A 19,371-nucleotide genomic window follows, 5' to 3' on the forward strand; every position below is an offset into this window, starting at 1 on the left:
GTGTCCATCCGAGAACACTATTTGCATAAATGACACTTAGCCAGGCCATGTCTTGCTCCCATTGTACTACATGATGGAGCCTAATGCTGGCTTCAGTGAGCCAGAGGTGTGGTTCTTAAATTGTTAGGGAGTAAGACCAAACCCTCAGTCAAAGACTGGGGCAGTGATAAGCGTACTTGCCCAGGAAGTTCTCCTATGAAAACAGGACATTTGCCTCCCAAAGTGTTGATGATATTAATGAACAAAAGTGTACCTGAACTCCCCAGTCTTCAGAAAATTCTTCTGCTTTCTCATTCACCAACTTCCCACTCACAAACACAAGACAAAAATGTAGAGAGGAAGCTCCAGCAAGATTTTATTCAACGGTGTACAATAGAGAGATACTCAGATTGAAGCAGAATAGTATACATATTTCTCAAATTGCTAAAACAAACCCATAGTGACATGAACAATTCAGGCTGACGACATAACAAGAAGCTTGATGACCATCTCTCTAATGTCCATACCTGAAAATATATAATATGTTACATTAATGCTTTTTGACAATTTGTATTTGATACCAGTGCTGATTTGGGCAGATTTATTCTCATTCTAACACAATCTAATTAACATGCAACACAGATGTAGATGAAATGCTATGCTATGGAAACCTTAGGAAGTTCTCCACATTTCACTTCCCTCAAGTCTATCCAGTCTTTACTTAGGTGGGAGACAAAGCAGTCCAGTATTTCATATGCGAGAGACTCTCAGTATCCTCATCATCTGCCCTGAATCCCACTTCAGTTATACCCCGAGTGAAAACAAGGCCAAAACCTATCATACCCCTAGACGTATTATTAGGCATGCATAAGAAGATACTCATGCATGTTTCAATCACCCATAATGCTGCCCAGGCAACATTAGTCTCTAGCCAGACAGAATAGCTGCACCTTGGGCTCAATTTTCATTAACTGTTCATTAAAATATCTTAAGACAAAAATTATGGTACTCAAGTTATCATGTCAATGACCATTTATACAACTGAATGTGAACCAGATTCCAAAGACAATCCTAAATAGCTACAGTATTTGTTTTGCTTTGTTTTAATTTGGACTCTTAATGGTCTTAAAAAAAGAAAAAAGAAAAAAGAGGGTGAATCCATAGCTGTGCAAAGAGAGATTAACGGACAAACAGAGCAGAACGAAGCAAGTGACAGGCACACTTCCCAACTACTGTCCATGTACAGTTAATCCTCAAAAACCCAACCATGTATCTACTGATTATTTTAACAACAGACCTTTGAAGAAAACAAAACAAAAAAGAACGCAGAAATTCTGAATAAATGGGCCAACAGTAGCAATGGTTACATGGACACTTGCTTTCAAGATACTAAGAAGTGAGCTGTATTAACCTCTAATCTTATTAGAATTATAAGACAAATCACCAAAACACAGATGGACCCAATAAAACTTCTGGCACCTCAGTATAAATGCTCTGGAAGAAGAGCAGCTCAATTCAGCTCAGTTTCCAAACTCAAATTGCTCATGCGGCAGTGCAGTATTCACCTGAGGCTCTGCTTTCAGTGAATTCAATTTCTCTCTGTTCTCCACTCTTTAGAGAGAATGTCAATAGAAATTGCTACTTTATAACAATGCTCATTTATCCACAGCTATTTGGTCTTCCTTCAGAGCCACCAGGTGACTAAGGAAAGGTCACTATACAGCAAGGTAAAGTAAAATCCTTTCCCAACAGCAACTATGCTGTCAGACCCATATCTGACATTAATCATTTCTGCTAGCAGAAGGACAATTGCATTTTTGATGTTGAAAACTGTGCAGGATACCTACTTTTGAAACTCCCATTCCCTGTTGTCCAACGGACATACTTGGCGAGTTTTGAGCCAGCGAGAGATGCAGTGGAAGTGGAAAGCATGCTGGAAGAAAAAGTTCAAATCACATCATTTCAGAACACAGTATTCATAAACATGCCTCAACATGAAAGCTAATACATCGAAAGCATCATGGTAAGAAGCGAGTAGCAAGTGTATGCAGACAAAGGTGGTGAGGACTCATCAGCCAGCTCACTGGTAAGCACCAAGGAACTGATCCAAGTTCAATAGAGAAAGGGAACATTAGTGAAATGGCAGCAGGCAGCCTGTTCCACAGTAGACACAGTGGCAAGCGACTGACTTCTGATGAAGAGAGAACGCAGAGTTTAGCAGCTGCTAAAATTGGCAGAGCAGATGCTGATAAGAAGCATAATCAGAGAGGCAAGGAAGAGGATTTCATAATGAGCAGCAGGGTGATATGTATGTAGACAGGCTGAAGCTTTCTGCAAGATCTCTGGACAAACTCAAGCTTGAATAAAAATGAGCTTGCAAGGCCAGAAAGAAAAAAATTCTCTATCACACATTTACTGCAGACACATTCTTCCATGCCCCATACAGCTCCTTAAAAAAACAAGGTTCCATTTGTGATAACTATTGCACGGAAAGTCATAATTTTGACACTAGACTATGCTGACATGGTTAAAAAAAAATTGCTCTCGTCTTTTACAGACAGAATCATAACATTCATAATCCTGTTTAGGGATTATCACATTGTAACTCGATCCCATAGCATAACAAGGTTGGGACTGAGGGACAAATAGCTATTCCATTATGGAAAACTTTATCTTCCAGTCCAGGTCCAGGCTAGCTAAGAGATAGTATGCCAGTTTGAGTTCACATGCTAATGGGACCACATATGAAGGAGGGCATACAGCAACAAAATGGAAGAGCTGGAGATTAGATACTAAAACTGACTTGATCTTCTTCCAAAAGGGAAAGCAAATCACCCAGTCACCCCATATTGACTCCTCAAATCAGCCTGCACAAAGACAAATCAAGCATGCTGACATCCAAGTAACCCTATCATCAGAAAAAAGGTGCAACTCCTAAGCAAAACCTTGACCATGAAAATTATGCTCAAAATTAAAGATCTACTACGATTTCAAAAAATAAGGACAAGACCTATCTTCCTCCCTCCTCTTCTCTGTTTCCCCATTACACCTCTCCAACTTTCATTCTTCCATTTTCCTTTCTACTGTCTCCTCTTCTTTCTCCTCTGCTAAACAAATGGCATTCTGAAGTTTTTTTTTTTTCTGGGGGATTACTTGAAGCCTTTTTTAGAACTAACTTCGTGAAGAAAGGGACATCATCATACATTGAGCTCATTAATAGAACAGTTTCCCTTACATTGCAGACGCCCCATGCAACTGTGCACTCTTCAGAGGTAGCTGATGCTTGGTTTGCTTGACATTCTATGCCTGTGAAAACAAAGATTAAACATGTATATGCAGAAGATCTACATGTAACACCAACTGGCAGATTTCTTTATTATAGCAAGTGGGAAAAAAAGCTCTTCGTTTTGTTGAATTCATTATATTGGAAAGTGTCAAGAGCTGTTGGTTTAAAGTGTAGTTTTTTCCCCCAAAAATATTAGATCAAAAGATAATTCATCCCACTTTGCCTTTTCCTCTAAATTTTAGTATCCCAAAGAACCAGAGGGCAAGAGTACTTAGCTCATCTACCAGTAATGTGTGTCTGCTTTCCAAATTTTAATGATAAATATTTCTAATTTGGTCTGTTGTGTTTTAATACACTTTTTCTGATGATTGGTTACCATAGCAGAACTGTGAAGAAAAGTTTAAATTTCTTACTCTGAATTCTCTAAATTTAAATTCACTGTCTTGTCGGACATTTTGTACCATAAATTATATTTACAAAATGATTTACTCATGCAAAGCTGAAGTTTGTCTGTCTCCTCTCTATAGCCTTGTGACAGATGAGCATGCCTCCAAAATACTAATGGAAAATACAGTTTAAACTGTATGTTTTGAGCTTTTAACACCCTAGAGCAGAGTACCTAGGATAAGCCTGAAAAGGACAAAGATTATTTAAGATTTCTTTTTCTTTTTTTTTTTAATGTCAGGAGGCATAGATGAAGTGAGTGAGTGAATAAGGAAGAACAGCACTGAGAAAACAAATCCAGCAACCTGGCTCTCCATTCTACACCCTGAACAATTCAGTTCTGCTCCACCTGAAGAAGAAACCTAAGGAGAAAAAGACATTTCCAACTTTTCTACAATCAGCAACACAAACCTATTTTAAGGCCAACATTCTACTTCCTGCTAAAGGATGCTTCTTCAAAACAGTGAAAGTCAAGCCCAAAAGGTTTAAAAAGAAGTGCTGATAGATGACCAGCTTAGAATTTGATACATGGATTGGTTACTTTCTTTTTTTGCAAGTATTTTTCCTTGGCAAAGAAAATGTCTGAATGAGCTCCAATTCTCTGTGCACTTTTCGTGTGCCTGAATATGCTTAGAGGAAAAGGAATTTGATTCACCAATTAAGGATTTTAAAATGTTATAAAGACCCATAGGTTTAGCTGAAAAATGTGATCTTCATTTGTTCTGTCCTATTCATCCCTTCCTCCATTTTCCACTCTCAGGTGTGGAGATGAACAAAATAAGAGGCCCATTTTTCATGAGATGTGAGAAAGATCATTTGACCTCAGACATGAGAACTACCTAAAACAAGAAATTTACTGCAATTCCAAGAAACTCAGTTCCAGCAAAGTGTTCTGCAAGGTTTGGATGAACCTATATTTATGATACAGTTTATATCAGCATATGATATACAACAGCAGGAAGTCCAAAGCTCAATCTTTGACCTGTCCATAGAAGAGTACAAATTCCAGTGCAGGTAAAACGTCAAATTTCTTAATTCCTTAACCCTTCAACACTTACAGCAATAGAACTATATCTAAGTAAGTGGAAGATGCTCAAGAACCTAAGAGCTTCAGGTACTTTGGTGAAAAGTGCACCTTTGCTGAAAGTGTACTACTCAAAGTATACTCAAAGAAATGTACTACTTTACTGCTGCAAAAGTTTTCCTGTTACAACAGTACAGACTCACGGTCTTACTGGTTATCATGGGGCATATATGGTTAGTCTTAAATATTTTGAATGCTGAGAAGAGCAGCAGCGGGAGAAGCAGAGGAAATGTATTTGGAGGAAGAAAGGTCAACTGGTAAGCAAACTAACTCAGGAAGTCCCTGACCACTAAAAGCAAGGAAAATATTCCAGCACACAGTATGCTTATCTTGTTTCTTCTCCTCTTCCCCTGCTGGGAACAGGATATTGGGCATATTAGATCTGAAGTCCATCGAGCCCATTCTTATGTCATTTGGTCCTTGCCCCCGCAATGGCCCCAATCTGTGAGCTGTATGCTTTGGAACACAATCCTAAAACTTTTTCAGGCTTTTAAGACTGTATTTTGAGTGTGAGGGAGAGGGGAAGAAAGGTGGCTTAGGTAAGGGAGAGAAGCAGCACTGAAATTGATTTTAGCATTACTCATGTATATGTTGATCAGCAAGTACCGTCTAAAACAAATGACAGTACAAAAGCTCAAGAGGACAGATAAGCTTTTGCAGAAATAGCTGAGCAGGAGTTCTCTGGTGGTGATGCAAGGCCCTCCCAACAAGACATCCAGATTTAACTCCCCCGTCAAACAGGCTGGAGACTACCACTGGCACAATCATCTTTGACTGACAGAAAAAAAAAGGCCTCACAAAAATCACTTCTTGGTCTCCCACTTGCCCAATTTCAAAAAAGGACAATATATCAACAAAATAGAATAAAACAAATGAACAGTCTCAGTCAGAGAATGAAAACTGATGATTCTAGCCACTGAAATAAAGAACAGCTACTTACTGGCTACTGACCCAAAGTAAGTGATAAGAGATGGAAAGGAACAGGTACCAGAGGAGGAATACTGAAATACTCTTCTTTTGCCTTGCCTCTGGCAGAGCATCTGGAGCGAGGGCAGAAAAATACAGCTAAAACCTGAACTACCTGTAATAACTGTGAAAGATGCAGTACAAGTGTTTCAACTCAGGCAGCTACAGAAATGCATATTATATAATATAACTTTTGAATCTTGTCATCTCTTAAGAACCATCCCTCTTCCCCTTCATTTCCTACTGCACAAATCTTCTGTATAGTTATATAAGAAAAGTAGCTCCACAGTGGTACTTAACAAAAGTAAAGTACATATCTTCCCTCTGCAGCTGCAGTTACAGGCTGCTGCACTGGTAACTAGATGGTAGAGCTCTTCAAAATGGCTCCTGCTCGAACAGGGGTAACCACTAAATGGGTTCCCCTTTCTCTTTACATGCTGCCTTCTGTATTTTCTTTTTTTAAACATGAAGGGACTTTTTTTTTTAGTCATGAAGGGACTGATTTAGTTGGAAGAACAGAACTAAATATGAATGGCTAACATAGCATATGCTGTATTCAGTCAGAAAGAGATGGAAAAAACAAATAACCAGGCTAATAACCTTGGAGTACATTTGTTACCCACAAGATGCAGCATGAACTCTCCAATTTAGTTTTCAAAACTTCAGAGGGATTCTACTGCTTCCCCCTTGCAATTTACTCCTGTTTCTTATAAATTATCCACAGTTTCTACCCAGTAGTTACCCTCAGTTCCACCCTCACTGTATTGTCATATGATCCCTTCTACGATGCTCCGTATCTCCTCTTGGTATCAGACTCTCAAAAATATTTGTACACAGTTATGTTCCACTCTTACTTATGACTTAGCAGTCTATCTATACTCAGTTCTGTTCTTTCATTCTTCCCATGAATCCAAAACCATTCAACCTGCTAATCACTCTGAGATTCTTCTTCGGATTCTATCCAATTTGTCCATCTTTGTGCAACTGCAATACCTAATTTCGTACTTTGTACCTTATTATCAAAGGAAGGGGTCAGTATTTCAATAGCATATTTTACTTACTTCGAAAGCATATGGGTCACTTTTGCTACCATTTTATATTCCACATCTTAGACCAGCAGGTAACCCACTATACTATCCACAGTGTTTCCTAACACTCCCCACTTACCATGCTGCAGCAATAGCTCCAAAGAGCAAACCCTTGAAGAAATCAAGAATGCTGCTTACGTAAAATCTAAATAGGACCTAAATTTTAGTTTCCAGAGAACAATGAAAAGAAAACAAAACACTGAAAAATTGTTCATTCATTCTGTACACTGAAAACGAATCATACTGAGAGCAGGGGGGAATCCTTTGACCATATGAGTCATGATGTACATGCAGTGGAAGAAGTACATGAAACCTTAACTTTGTTACATCCTAGCTTTTGGATGCTTGCCTTTATAATGTTAACAATCTTCCCATTAGTGTAGCTGGTGTACTTATCACTCTTTTAATGTTTCCCCTTTCAAGGCTTCTTTTCATCACTGGAGGACGGAGGCATCATTTGCATCCGGCATTTTATCAAATTGAATATTGTGTTGTCCTTCCCTGCACATTCTATTAATTTTTCTCAATTTCCCATCACTTCACATCTTATGTCTGAAAATCTAATTAAAGTGTTTTTTTAACGTCATTAATGAACTTTAACAAGGAAGTAAGTAAAGCCAGACCCAACATTGATCTTGGAACACCAGTTTATATACTTCTTGTACTCTGTATACTGTCAATTCTGGTCCTTCATCTGCAGTACAGGCTTTTCATAACATTGCTTACACCCAAACTAATGTCTCTTATGCTTAAGCAACTCAAAAAAGAAAGAAAGTCACGTCCTCTTCGCTCACTGTTTTTCGTATTCTGCCTATACAGTCTCAAAAGGTCATTTAGGTAGGACTTTATATTTTTGAGAACTGACACAAGAAATTCGCTACTGGAAAGTAACACATCTGCTCCCCTTCCAGCTCCTCCACATCTCCCCTTCATCATATTTCCTATTTGCCACTTATCAAAAATGGCAAATAGACAAGATTGTATTTGGCCTTTTAAGGGAAGTGGCATTAATTTTGAGGCAGATTCACATTCTGAGGCAGAATGAAACACCCAATATATCCCACTTATTTTGAAAAATTATACTGACTTACATGATTTTATACATTTATTCTATATTTTTTTAATTCTATAAATAAAACTTATGTTCCAACAGACCTTTAAAATTCCATGTACTTGTCAGCTGCATGTTTTCCTCTGTAATATATCATAATCATGAGAGACTGAGTTGCATCTCCAGCGCCCACCTCAATTTCTTTTCAAGATGGCACAGGTTAGAGGGTCATCAAAAGTAAATCCTTATGTTAAAGGACCTCAGCATATTTCACAACCACTGTTCTCACTTGCTTGTCTTACTGCTATCATTCCCTTTCTAGTAACCAAGAATAAATTGAGGCATGAATAGGCAGTACCTGGCTCAAAATACAGACATGTCTGTATGAAAGCAAAGAAATGAACTCACTTAACCCAGTTTCAGTCCTGTGTGTTATAGTGTCTTCTCTTTAATAATTCCAAAACTACTTTCAGAAGGATTTTATAATTAAATACAAGGTGAAATCAGGTGCATCTCTCACTAGTTGTTATTATAAACAGGAGGTCTCATTTGTCTGAAACAGGTTTTGTTGTCATATAGGCTTATTGACAGTAAGTTATCATTACCAGTAATTCCAAGGGCTACTGCATAAAAATGAAGGGAAACAAAACTATCATGATGGAATCCTGACTGCCATTTTCAGACACTGTAGTTGTATCTGCCTTTGCTTTTGGGGGTTCTACGATCTTAACACTTCAGCACTACATGCAAATAAAGCAAATTTCTATCTAGGTAAATTAAAAGGTCTTCTGTCTCCCATTACTGAGAGAAGGTGGACTGTGTCAAAAATAGCTTGTCAGTGTTGAGAAAAAAATTTGGTTTTGTACTCATTATGACTGAAACCAGCATACATCCATCTCAGAGTAGAAATTTTTGTACTTAATTCCATTATCCTTTATTTTCCTATGTAGCAAGCATATTTGTTAGTTGAACCATCAAGATTATACTGCAAAAACTCACATCAATATTAACACTGCTTTGTGTTTACTTTCAACATTTAATTATTCTATTCATAAAAAAACAGTCAGTTCTCTGGGCGACCACACAATTCCCCATATCACAGCGTTAACTGACTAATGCAAAATAGCTTTTGCAGAGCAAGGAATCAAGTGAGGTCACTGGTCTGAGCCATTCCTGGCCAGCCAGATACAAAGAGTGTTATAAGATTTCATACTAACGGGCTTCTTCCAAAACTTAATACCTATATCTCAAACTCCGTCACTTCTCTTTGTGAACATTACCTGTCAACTCTGAATAATTTTACCTCCTTCCAGCTCTTTATTATTATTACTCCCTTTCCTCATAGTTCCATCCAAAATATACTCAGCAACATCGTGTCTTCTGTAGACGTGATAAGAAGTGATTCTATCCCTTACAAGAAAAGGGTGTGGGGAAAGCAGTATGGTGACAGAAGTCACAAAAATATAGAACTTTAGCATTACACAAGATAGAGCATAGCATTATAGGCATTGAGAAAAGTTATTTCCTAACTGAAAGCTATATTTGCAGTAACATACCCTGAACAGGGTATATTTCAGCTGTGCACTATGCCTGTGACAAAACTGTCAAATGCCTTTCCCACCATTTACTTACATAGATCCATAATATGGTTTCTGCAAATGGCACAGTTATCAACCACAATGTCCCATGCCCACAGAGCTACTGCATTCCACTAGAGAGAAAAAAAGAAAAACATAGTTTTAACTCAGTTTACAGCACACAGAAATCCTTGTTTTCCCCCTCAAGATCCCATGTATTTTTGAAATGTAAAAGCAGGGATATTTCACAAAAAAAACCTAGAAATCCAGAGCCATTCCTTCTCATGAGTTCAAAAGTGCTAGAGGAAAGCAATAGTAGGTTTTCATCACGTATCTCTCAGACCTAATGCTCCTTCCTACTTCAGAAACAAGAGCTACTTCCCTTAGTCCCCTTTTTTGTCAAACAAATGTAATCATCTGCATTTCTATTCAAGATTCCTAGGCAAGAATGCATCTCAAGCCACATCCTCAATTCTGATGGAAAGGACACTGCCTTGGAGAAAGGCCAATCCAGATGCCATTTTGTTAAGAGGAATTTCCATTATTTGCAGCTGTTCTAAGAAATAATCTTCCCCCAAAACAGTTGGAAACCACTGGAATCATCTCTTATGCTACCTTCCCCTGACTCCTGAATGACTAAATAGATGGGCTTGCCTTCAATATTCAGGGCAGTCTGACAGCATATAGGCAGCCAGGATAATCTTCATTTACTAATAAATTAAGAGATCTAGACATTTTGTTTCTTTCCAGCCTACTGACTGAGGTACTTATCTTCCAAGAACTTCCTCATTAAGGCATCTAGCAAGGTAAGTTCTCAGTGCCCTCATCTATTCCATGCTCTCAGGTACTTAATCACATGCCTCAGCATACACCACTGTTGGGACCCACAGGCCTATACTGAGGCCCCCCACATGACAGATGTGCCCTGGTACATTGTTGGGGAGAAGGAATACCACCAATAGATAAGAGGTGCCACTTCCTACTCTTATCATGTGCTGGAGCAGCACAGCTGTAAAGGGACCACTGTAATAGCTCTGGGAAGGGAAGAAAGTGCCACGCAATACACATGACAGCTATAACGAACATACTGCAGGGCAACTCTTGCACATACTGCTGTTGCATTGGCACCTAATGGCACAGTTATTCAGAACTGCAGTAATACACAATACTGTGGCATCAATATATTCCCTACCTCTACTTCCAAAGAGCAGGCAGTCATGTTATTCAAGCACCTGCTTCTGCATAGCCCAGCAGCCCAGCATAGAGCTAGGAGTTTCCATCATCACAAATGACAGCTGTATGTCAAACAAACTAGCCTAGAAACCATCCTACAAACAGTAATCACTATACATATATATATGTACATATATATATGTGTATATATATATATATATGTATGAATCACTATATGGAGGTGTTTTGCTGATAACCAGTCTAGAGTTTCTTCTTTCACAGATTCCAGCATTGTACAACCCCACCCAACCTCCCTACCTCACCTGGGCCCTTGTGTAACAGACACAGATGTTTATTTACCACGATCCACCTGACAAACCCATGGGAGGCACTTGGCAGAAGACCTATGCTATGACTGTTTGGGGAAGCAGAGAAGAAACCAGCGTGACACGAGAGCGTTTGCTGAATAAACACGCATCGTTACTGCCCGATTTAAAAGGGGGGGGGGGGAAAGTGGGTGCGCAAATTTGCGCAAATCTTTGTACGCAGCAGCCTGCGTACTCGGGGCTCCCTGGCACCCGGGCTGCAGGGGGGCGGGCACAGCTCTCCACTCCCCTTTCGCCGGCCTGAGGTGCGCAGTGGCGTCGAGGCCCGGACAGGGCGGGCGGCGCCGGGGCGGCGGAGCCCCCTCACGGGGCGGCCCCTTCCCCCGCGCGGCAGGCGCCAGCCGCGCCCGCTGATTGGTCGGCGGGCGCTCCACATGCGGCGGCCCGCCTCGGCCGTTGGCCCCGACACACGTCACGACCCCCGCAAGCCCCGCCCGGCCGCGCCGGTGCGGAACCGGGCGCTCGGCGCCTCGAGGTGAGCGGGAACCCGCCCTCCCCCTCGCTCGCCGCCAGCACGCCGGCCCCGGCCACCCCTTTCCTCCCACCGAGGCTGGCGGAAAGAGCGCGCCAGCGGGCCTCACTTTCTTCACTTCGAAGCGCTTCTTGCCGGCGCCGCTGTTAGTGCCGCTAGGGGTATCCACATCCATCGCGGCCGCCATTTTGGATGCGTGAATCGCCCGTCCTGCTCCGTGCGCATGCGCCGCGGAGAAGAGGGGGGAGGGGTGCGGCGACGGGGAGCGGAAGCTGTGGGCGGGGCCCTGTCCGCGCCCCGCCCCTCCGTGCGCCTCGCCCGTCAGCCAACAGGTGCGGGGAGGGGGGCAGCGGGAGCGCGGCGCTGAGCGGAGGGCGGGGCGGGCGGTCACGTGAGGCGGGCTCTTAAAGGCGCCGCTCAGGGCGGAGCCCGGGCTGCGCGCCCCCTCCCGCCGTTACCTCATCCTGCTCCTCGCCCCTCCCCCCGCGGGGTTGCACAACCGGCGGGGAGGCGGTGGGGGAGGGGAGGGGAGGGGAGGGGCGGGGCCCTCGAAGGGTGGGGCCGCGTGGCCGGCGCGGGACGGGGCGGCGCGGGGGGAGGGGGCGCGGCGCTGCCGGCGCCTCTGTCGCCTCCTGGCGGCCGCTCCGCTCCGCGGCGGGCGGGGGAAGCAGGTGCCGCGGGCCCGGCCTCGCCCGCGGCCCGGGAAGGCCGGCCTCCGCCCAGCTCCGCGCTAGAAGCGGCATCAGTTCGTTGCGGGCGTGAGGTGCCGCCGCTTTCAAGGGCGGGTAGCGCTCGCTGCTGCCCCAAAACGACAAAGACCCCCATCCGATGAGGTCACGTATTTGACGGAAAGTTTGGATTGCTTTTAAGCGTGACCCGAGGCGCTTTGCATATTCAGGTCTGTTTTTTTGTGTAGGGCATCACTGAAATCCCTTGGGATTTGTCTCTGCACCCTACTGCAAAATTGGGGCTTCAGCCCTTAATAGGCTTTTTTTTGCTTGTTTTCTGCCATCCTAGCTGAGGTCCTGCACTTGCAGAACCAGGTAGAGTCATCGATGTCATTACCACAGTCCATTCATTTATTAGCAATATTTTTTTTTAATAAATCATCATAATTGCTAGAGACAAGTCAGCATTGCTCAGACTACTCTCTCAGCACACAAATTAGGTTAAAAATAGTTATTCAACACAGGTCTAACTTATGGTGCCAGCATTGCCTAAGCCCTGCCTACTCCACTGCAAAAGATGGAGACAACAGCCATGGGAGCTGGTGCTGGAAACTTCATCAGTATAGCTCAAAGTGCTTCTCAGAGAAGGTCAGTATTACTCCTCAAGATGTGGAAACTGAGGGGAAAACACTCCCTGAAAGTCCCCCAGCAGGCTCACAGCAGATCTTGGAATGTCACCCAGATTTGCAAGCACTCTGTAGACTACGCTCTCTACAAAGAGTCAGCTGTTTTCTAATTGATCTGTACACTATGTTGCTGTGTGGATAGAGGAAGGAGGAGGAGGAGGAGGTAGTAGAGGCCCAGAAAGAACATTCCCTTACTTGCATACAGGCAAGCTACATATGTGCTGTACCTACCACAGGCATTTGGGCCAAATAGTACTGTCCCAGTCTGGCTCTCTCTATGTCTGTCTTGCTATCTATGGCTTGGCCCCAGAGTTGTTGGGACAGCCTGAAGTAGGAGTCCAAGCTGACAGTCAATCTGTTCTACCTTACATCTTTGCAGGTGGCAACACTAGAGCTGAAGGCCCAGGAAAGATCCACAATCATCTCTGTGGAGCTGGCTACATAACTTGTTAGAGCAAATGGGAGACTTCAAGTGGCTGAGCCATACACACTATAGATAGGTAAGCAGACAGGTAAACCTACATTCAGGGTAGGTGCAGACTTGAATTTCTCCCCTATCATGCCTTACACCTATTCTAAGTCTTGGCTTAGTCCCCATGGTACAGATGTAAGAAATCTGGGCTTAGGACTGAATTTCAGCTGATTATATAATACAGATATCACACTGCATCTTGGAGTATTTCTGACTTTATAGCAATCTATGCAGAATACTGCCTTCCCTGTTCAGCCAAATATTCATACAGCTTTTACCTGAAATCCAGTGGCTGCTGGGATGGAATGTCTGAAAGTCTTCAGGTAAAATTTAAACTAAAGTAGAGGCCTGCAGAAAGGACAAGATGATGCTGTCATTCAATGTGTCGCATGTCCCATTTTCAATGGGAATCAGATTTGAAAGACATGTGACACATGTGCCTTGAGTTAAGCATGTACTTAAACACTTGCAGGATCAGGGCCAAAGCCAAACATATGATCAAGGTAAGTTTGAAGAATGCCTGCTCTCATTTACACACACTTTAACACCTCTAGTTGTCAACATGAAAAGATTTGATTTCATTTAACTGCCTTGTTCCCCAGATGCTGCTCACCTACAGCGTATCTGTTATTGGTGACAATAAAATCAAGCTGAATACATTCAGCTTCTGGTCCTGTTGCCCCTTATTTAAGGCTATAGTGTGATGGCCACTGCAAAGGAATGTTTGGAAACAGGAGGTGGATGCTTGAGGAAAAATTCATTTTTCACCTGAAACAATATAGCTGTTTTCATAGCAGAATTTGCAAGATTTTTTTTAAAATAAAAACATAAGTTTTTGCCCTAAATCAGTATTGCAATATTTCCCTTAACTCAGTAGATCTAAACTAAACTCATGCAGATCTTAAGTCTTGCTAAAAAGGTTGTGGGGTTTTTTTGAACCCACTAACTGCTAAGATAACAAACAAAATTGCGGAGTCTCTTTTGGTGTGGAGTAGAATGCATACATGCATGCTTATTTAATAAATATTTACTGATATATGTGTACATATAGATATACATATACCAATATACCAATAATGGGAACAGCATTTAGAGATCTCCAGTGTGCTTCACAAAGTGAAATTAGTGCTGCCATTCCCTAATAATCCTTCATTTCATAAAAGGTCTGATTACTCACTTCATCTGTACTCCACCTGAAAAAAATAAGTGTTTTCTGTTGATTGTGGTGTCATCTCAAATTTCTTTGCACCTAGGAAAAGTGCAGCCCCTCAGACCTGTTTTCTCCCTGTTAAGGCTATATGTTATAGAGAGGTGGCAATAGCTGCTGCAGAAAGACAGGCTGCAGCTTTGAAAAGCATCAACCTCCGAAGAAATACAACACTGGTCCAAATTACCAGGGATGCTTTGAAGAATGGATCATTTTTCAAATCACCAGAACATGCAGGGGAAAAATAAAGGAGACTGCCAAGCTGAAAAGGCAGAGAGATGGACACACTAGGTGACACAGACAACTGCTCTGAATATGGTTAGTCTCAATTAAAATGAGAAACTCCCTCTCCCAGTTATCAAAAACTGTTCCAAAAAGGTAGTTGCCAACAATCCGGTGGCTCCAGGACAGTTACCTTCCAAAACTAATTGGTCATCGTCTTCGTCCTTTACAAGCTTCCTGCTGTCATTTTTTTCTGCAGCCCCTGTGAGGTTTATCCCCCAAATGATTTGTTCCCCCCACTTTGAAAATATATGACTGACTGGACTGTTCTGCAACTATTAGTGAGGGGCAGCTGCTTGTAGCCCTGGCTCTGACCCATACAGGGACCAGGCAGAAGGCCTGGTGATGGCACTCACAAACTCATCCCTCCGAAGGCACCAGAACAGAAAGACCCACGTGTCAGGTAGAGGAATCCGCCAGAACTAAACAGATCAGATAGAAGATGCACACACAAAAAGCTGCTTTACTTTTCAGTCCTCACTGCCTGAGCTATTTCCATTCCATCTCCCACCCCACCATCTCGAAACAACCATCAACAGTCCACACCCCCCACTGCTTGACAACTACAGCCAGTTACAGGAGGCTGCATCTTCTGTGGAGAATACAAGAGGCAAGAAGGGGTGTCATGTGCTACAGCTACAGATCTGCTCATGGTGATAAAGCTCCTTGAGGCAGTCAACGGACAAGATGAGCAGTGCATCCTCTGTTAAAACGTCATCCTCAATGCACACACTGATGCCAGGGGATCTCTCTCTGTCATTGTCGGGTCTGTAAATGTCTGAAAGAAAGGGGGGAATTAAAACCCTCTCAAAGACACTTCAGAGCAACACCTTTCCATTACTGCACAGTCATGAGAGGAGGGCTTGGCCTTCCAAGGCTGTCAGGAGCAGAGAGGAAAAGAAAAAGAAGCAGGGGGTGTTCCTTTTCTAAGTGCTTACAAACCTCAAGTATACAGCTATAGAAGTCTTGCTGCTGTCTTTCTGTGCTTTGCCCTCTCAGTGCTGCTCACATAAGGTATGATTTCAATGGTGTCTAAGCAGCAGCAAGTAGGAATTACCTGGTATGTGAGACTAGTTCCCGTTCAGTGGTTGCAAACCAACAAGTAAAAATCAGGCATGTTTTGTTGCTTTTTAAGAATTGCAGGGCTAGTGGCACTCTATTTGCTGATGCCACTGAAAACATCTGAATTGGCTAAGTCTGGATTTCCAGCACCCTTTGCTTTTTTGGATGCCCAAACCACCAAACAGCTTTCGTAAGTTCATAATTGGGGTAAAACTGGATCTGTGGTCTTTCTGCATCGCCACAAAATTTCTCAAAGTTCACAAAGTAAGCAGAAAACCTCCCATCAAGGCTCTGCAGCACCCCCCAGCTCATCCAGAGTGCTTGGCATAGTAAAGCTGAATTCAAAGAACAGAGCCAGAGGGGTAGATTAAGCAACATATAGCATATATTTTGGGACCAGACTATGCTTGGTTTCTGTATAAACCCATATGCCTTGCTGCTATGCATATTTTCCAGGTGATGGGTACATGATGCCCCATATAGTATCACTGCTTTGCAATCCATCACTGAAACTTCATGGGAGAGATGGGGCCTCCTGCCCCAAATAACCCAGATGAGATTCTGAGAGAGAAGCAGGTTCTAGCATTTCATGGGATGGTGACTAACTGTTGCTCTCCCATTCCCCTGGCATTTCACCTAGAGCTGCTTAATAACTGGCAGATAAAATAACACACAACCATGACCCAAAACAAGCCTGCAGATGAATTAGGTGCTTGCAGAAACCATGATACTTAATGGCTATACCCAATCTACTGCAGACAGCCTTTCCCCACACACAGAGGAGCAGCACAGTCATCTTTTGTAACATACCATCTGGGAGCACAGTTGTAGGCTCAAGAAATAATGCTGTCCACACAGTGGAGCCCCACACCATGCCTAACTATCAGTAGCAGCTGATACTGAGAAATGTGATTAGGATAGAAGGTTCCCAGTGCATTACAGTCAAGATGTTGGGCTGATTTCACTTTGCTTCAAAAGAGGGTTTGAATCCATCTTATCTATGTGTTAACACTCCTCTCCACCCCTATCCTAATCCTCTCCCCCTAAGGTGCTCCACCTAAGCAGAAATCAAACAAGTAATCCCATCTCGCCTCTCATAGTCTTAGGCACAGAGCTGCAGATGCTGGTCTCATCTGGCTGTGCTGCCACCTCCTGAGAGAAACAAGCATCATGGCCTCCACTCAGAGAGGACATGTTCTGCAGCCAGACTTACAGCCTGTGCTGAGGTCCAGAGGACCCAGATCTCTCCAAGCTGCCCACAGCCTGAGGGTACAAGAGGTGGTGGGCCCAAGAGTGACCAGCTGCAGCATGGCCTCCTCTTTTATTCACAAGGCTGAAGAAGTGGCAGGAGTATGAAACCGTCTACAGCAACCAAGAAAAATGCATGTGTGGGAGAGTGAAGGCTTGAGAGAGAAAGAAGAGTCCTGCTTTAACCTGAGATGAGATCCTGAAGAGATGTCAGAGAGAAGGACTGAGATAGCGACTTGGAGAGAAGATGGCAAGTCTTTTGTAGAGAATAACAGGAAAATGATAGCAGGGGAGCGATTGTTTTTTAACCTGAAAACAGACAGCTGACATCCCAGAAGACATGCGTGTGGTGACAAGAGGCTATGGGATAGCCTAAGGGCAGGAGACAGCACCACTAACTGCACTCAAGGCATCATTTGATTACCAGATCACATTCTGGATCTTCTCCTTGCTTGTACAAAGTTTTCAAAGTGCCTTTTATCCTTTTAAGAAGGATGTGAAAAAGGAGAATGTTACGAGAGCTCAAAACAAGTAGTTATATGCTTCTACTATTGCATATAAGCAACACTAGAAAATTTGCCAGGCTAATTAACAGTAGCTAGGAAAAAAACACAGGAATAACCAAAGTAGTAACACAAGCTTGCCTGCATGTGAATCAATGAACTCCTACTGATTTGGGAAATCCATGTACATTCAATAACACGGGGAGAGGCAGTTCCAGACTGGTGTGTGGGAGACACTAAAACACTGTTTACAGATATTCTTATCTCTACAACTTCTCTCTGATAGTCTTGAATGTGGCAGAGCCACAGGGAGGGAATAAGCACTGAATCAGAAAAACAAAATCTACAAGTGAGGTCTGGAAACTACATCAGCTGAGTCAAAGGTTTTGATCCTGTTTGAAAGAAGGTGAGAACCATGAAGCTACAGCTTTGAATTTGTCTTCCCTCATGAATTCTTTGTCCTTTTTTTTTGAAAAATATAGCAACCCAAAGGTATTCCTCCAAAGATCCCTTCTAACTGAATGAAGTTCCTAACTGCAGGCCATGTACTAGACAAAATTCATTAGCCTTTAGCTTCCTCCTCTGGCTCAGTAAGAGAGATGCTGCTATTACTAAAGACATTTTGTTGAAGCCCCTGACGAGCAGAGTGGTAGTCATGACAAAGACACTATTTGGCAGTTGAAGACTGTAAAAATCCAAATCCAAGATTTTTTTTTTCGTTAGTGAAGATGGAGTTAAGATGTGATTCAGGGGCAAAAAAAGAGCTGATGTTACATTGTTTCATCTTGCCAAAACACACAGACATGGGAGAGAGAAATTAGATGGCCCCAAGACATGACAAACAAAGATGCAAAAATACATGGATATTACCACAGAAGACAAGAGCTAGGGAGCCAGCCAGCAGTCTCCTGCCTGCCATCCCAGCATAAACAGGAAAGAAACATTGCGATACCTAACCCAGCATAAACAGGAAAGAAACATTGCGATACCTAACCCAGGTAGTTCTCAGGAAACAGAATTTCAGATATTTCTGGTATTTAACTGCTCTTTCTATTATTGATGCCCAGATAAAGACAACATACCTGGTTTAGCCTTACTTTGGACTCCACTGTAAACTTCATTAAGTCATCGAGGTCTGTGAATTTATCCCACAAGAGATGGCCTGCCTGCCACTTCTGTACTGAATAATAAAATAAATAAATGATTGGATTTCTTTGCTGAGTGGGTTCAAATACCTTAAAAGTATCTCACTACATCAAACATCCTTTCCTTTTATTTAAAAGCTCAACACAATTGGATCTCCAGAACGCCAATGAAAAGAATGGGGCCATTTGAAGCAGCGAGCTTTCACTGATCAGAAAGCAAGAGCTCCCCAATCCTGACAGCTTCAGGAAATGGGAATGAGCAGAGAGAGAACTGTAAGGTGCAGGGCCCAATACTGTGGTAATCTTCTCTAGGAAATACCACTGCAAAGTGATGAATTCCTTTCTCTCCCCCTCCCTGTGTTTCTTTTTGTTGTTTTTGTTTTTTTTCTTTCTCCTTCTGCTCACCACATTCATGAATCATATTTCTCACCCCAGCTTCAGGATTCACTGATTCCTATCTGTGCTAGAAGGAAGGGGAAAGAGCCACATCTAGCATGAGGAATACTCTCCCACTCAACTGCTGTATCAGTACAACTTAAAAGAACAGGACAGGAGGCAACAGCTTCAGCATGCTTTTACCAAGATACAAAGG

General features: G+C 42.6%; 1 protein-coding gene and 1 long non-coding RNA gene across 5 annotated transcripts in view; one reads left to right on the forward strand and one right to left on the reverse strand.

The window, feature by feature from the left end:
• Positions 1 to 331: 331 nt before the first annotated feature.
• Positions 332 to 11,746, reverse strand: RBX1 (ring-box 1). The gene is made up of 5 exons (XM_026101651.2): positions 11,616 to 11,746; positions 9,531 to 9,609; positions 3,215 to 3,285; positions 1,827 to 1,912; positions 332 to 506 (listed from the first exon to the last, which is right to left on the reverse strand). The coding sequence occupies exons 1-5, from the start codon at positions 11,691 to 11,693 to the stop codon at positions 494 to 496; spliced, it is 327 nt and encodes a 108-aa protein (XP_025957436.1). The 5' UTR covers positions 11,694 to 11,746; the 3' UTR covers positions 332 to 493.
• LOC112984075 (uncharacterized) overlaps positions 11,295 to 19,371 on the forward strand; it is a 36,930-nt gene continuing 28,853 nt past the window's right edge. Inside the window, exons 1-4 of one of the 4 annotated variants that reach the window (XR_010389309.1) lie at positions 11,295 to 11,509; positions 12,699 to 12,822; positions 13,240 to 13,360; positions 14,586 to 18,887. This is a non-coding gene — a long non-coding RNA (uncharacterized LOC112984075). Of the gene's footprint in view, positions 11,510 to 11,713; positions 11,839 to 12,698; positions 12,823 to 13,239; positions 13,361 to 14,585; positions 18,888 to 19,371 lie in introns of those variants that run through there. The other 3 variants (XR_010389307.1, XR_010389308.1, XR_003259397.2) reach the window with 3 other exon arrangements.

Source organism: Dromaius novaehollandiae, chromosome 1, assembly GCF_036370855.1.
Source record: "Dromaius novaehollandiae isolate bDroNov1 chromosome 1, bDroNov1.hap1, whole genome shotgun sequence".
Classification (NCBI taxonomy): domain Eukaryota; kingdom Metazoa; phylum Chordata; class Aves; order Casuariiformes; family Dromaiidae; genus Dromaius; species Dromaius novaehollandiae.

Excerpts from the sequence above, each read along its gene's own strand:
- RBX1 (XM_026101651.2), bottom strand. The coding sequence starts at position 11,693 with ATGGCGGCCGCGATGGATGTGGATACCCCTAGCGGCACTAACAGCGGC. Across the intron at positions 3,286-9,530 it reads AAACCATATTATGGATCTAT|GCATAGAATGTCAAGCAAAC; the intron begins GTAAGTAAATGG and ends TTGTTTTCACAG. Across the intron at positions 1,913-3,214 it reads TTGCATGGGGCGTCTGCAAT|CATGCTTTCCACTTCCACTG; the intron begins GTAAGGGAAACT and ends TTTTTCTTCCAG.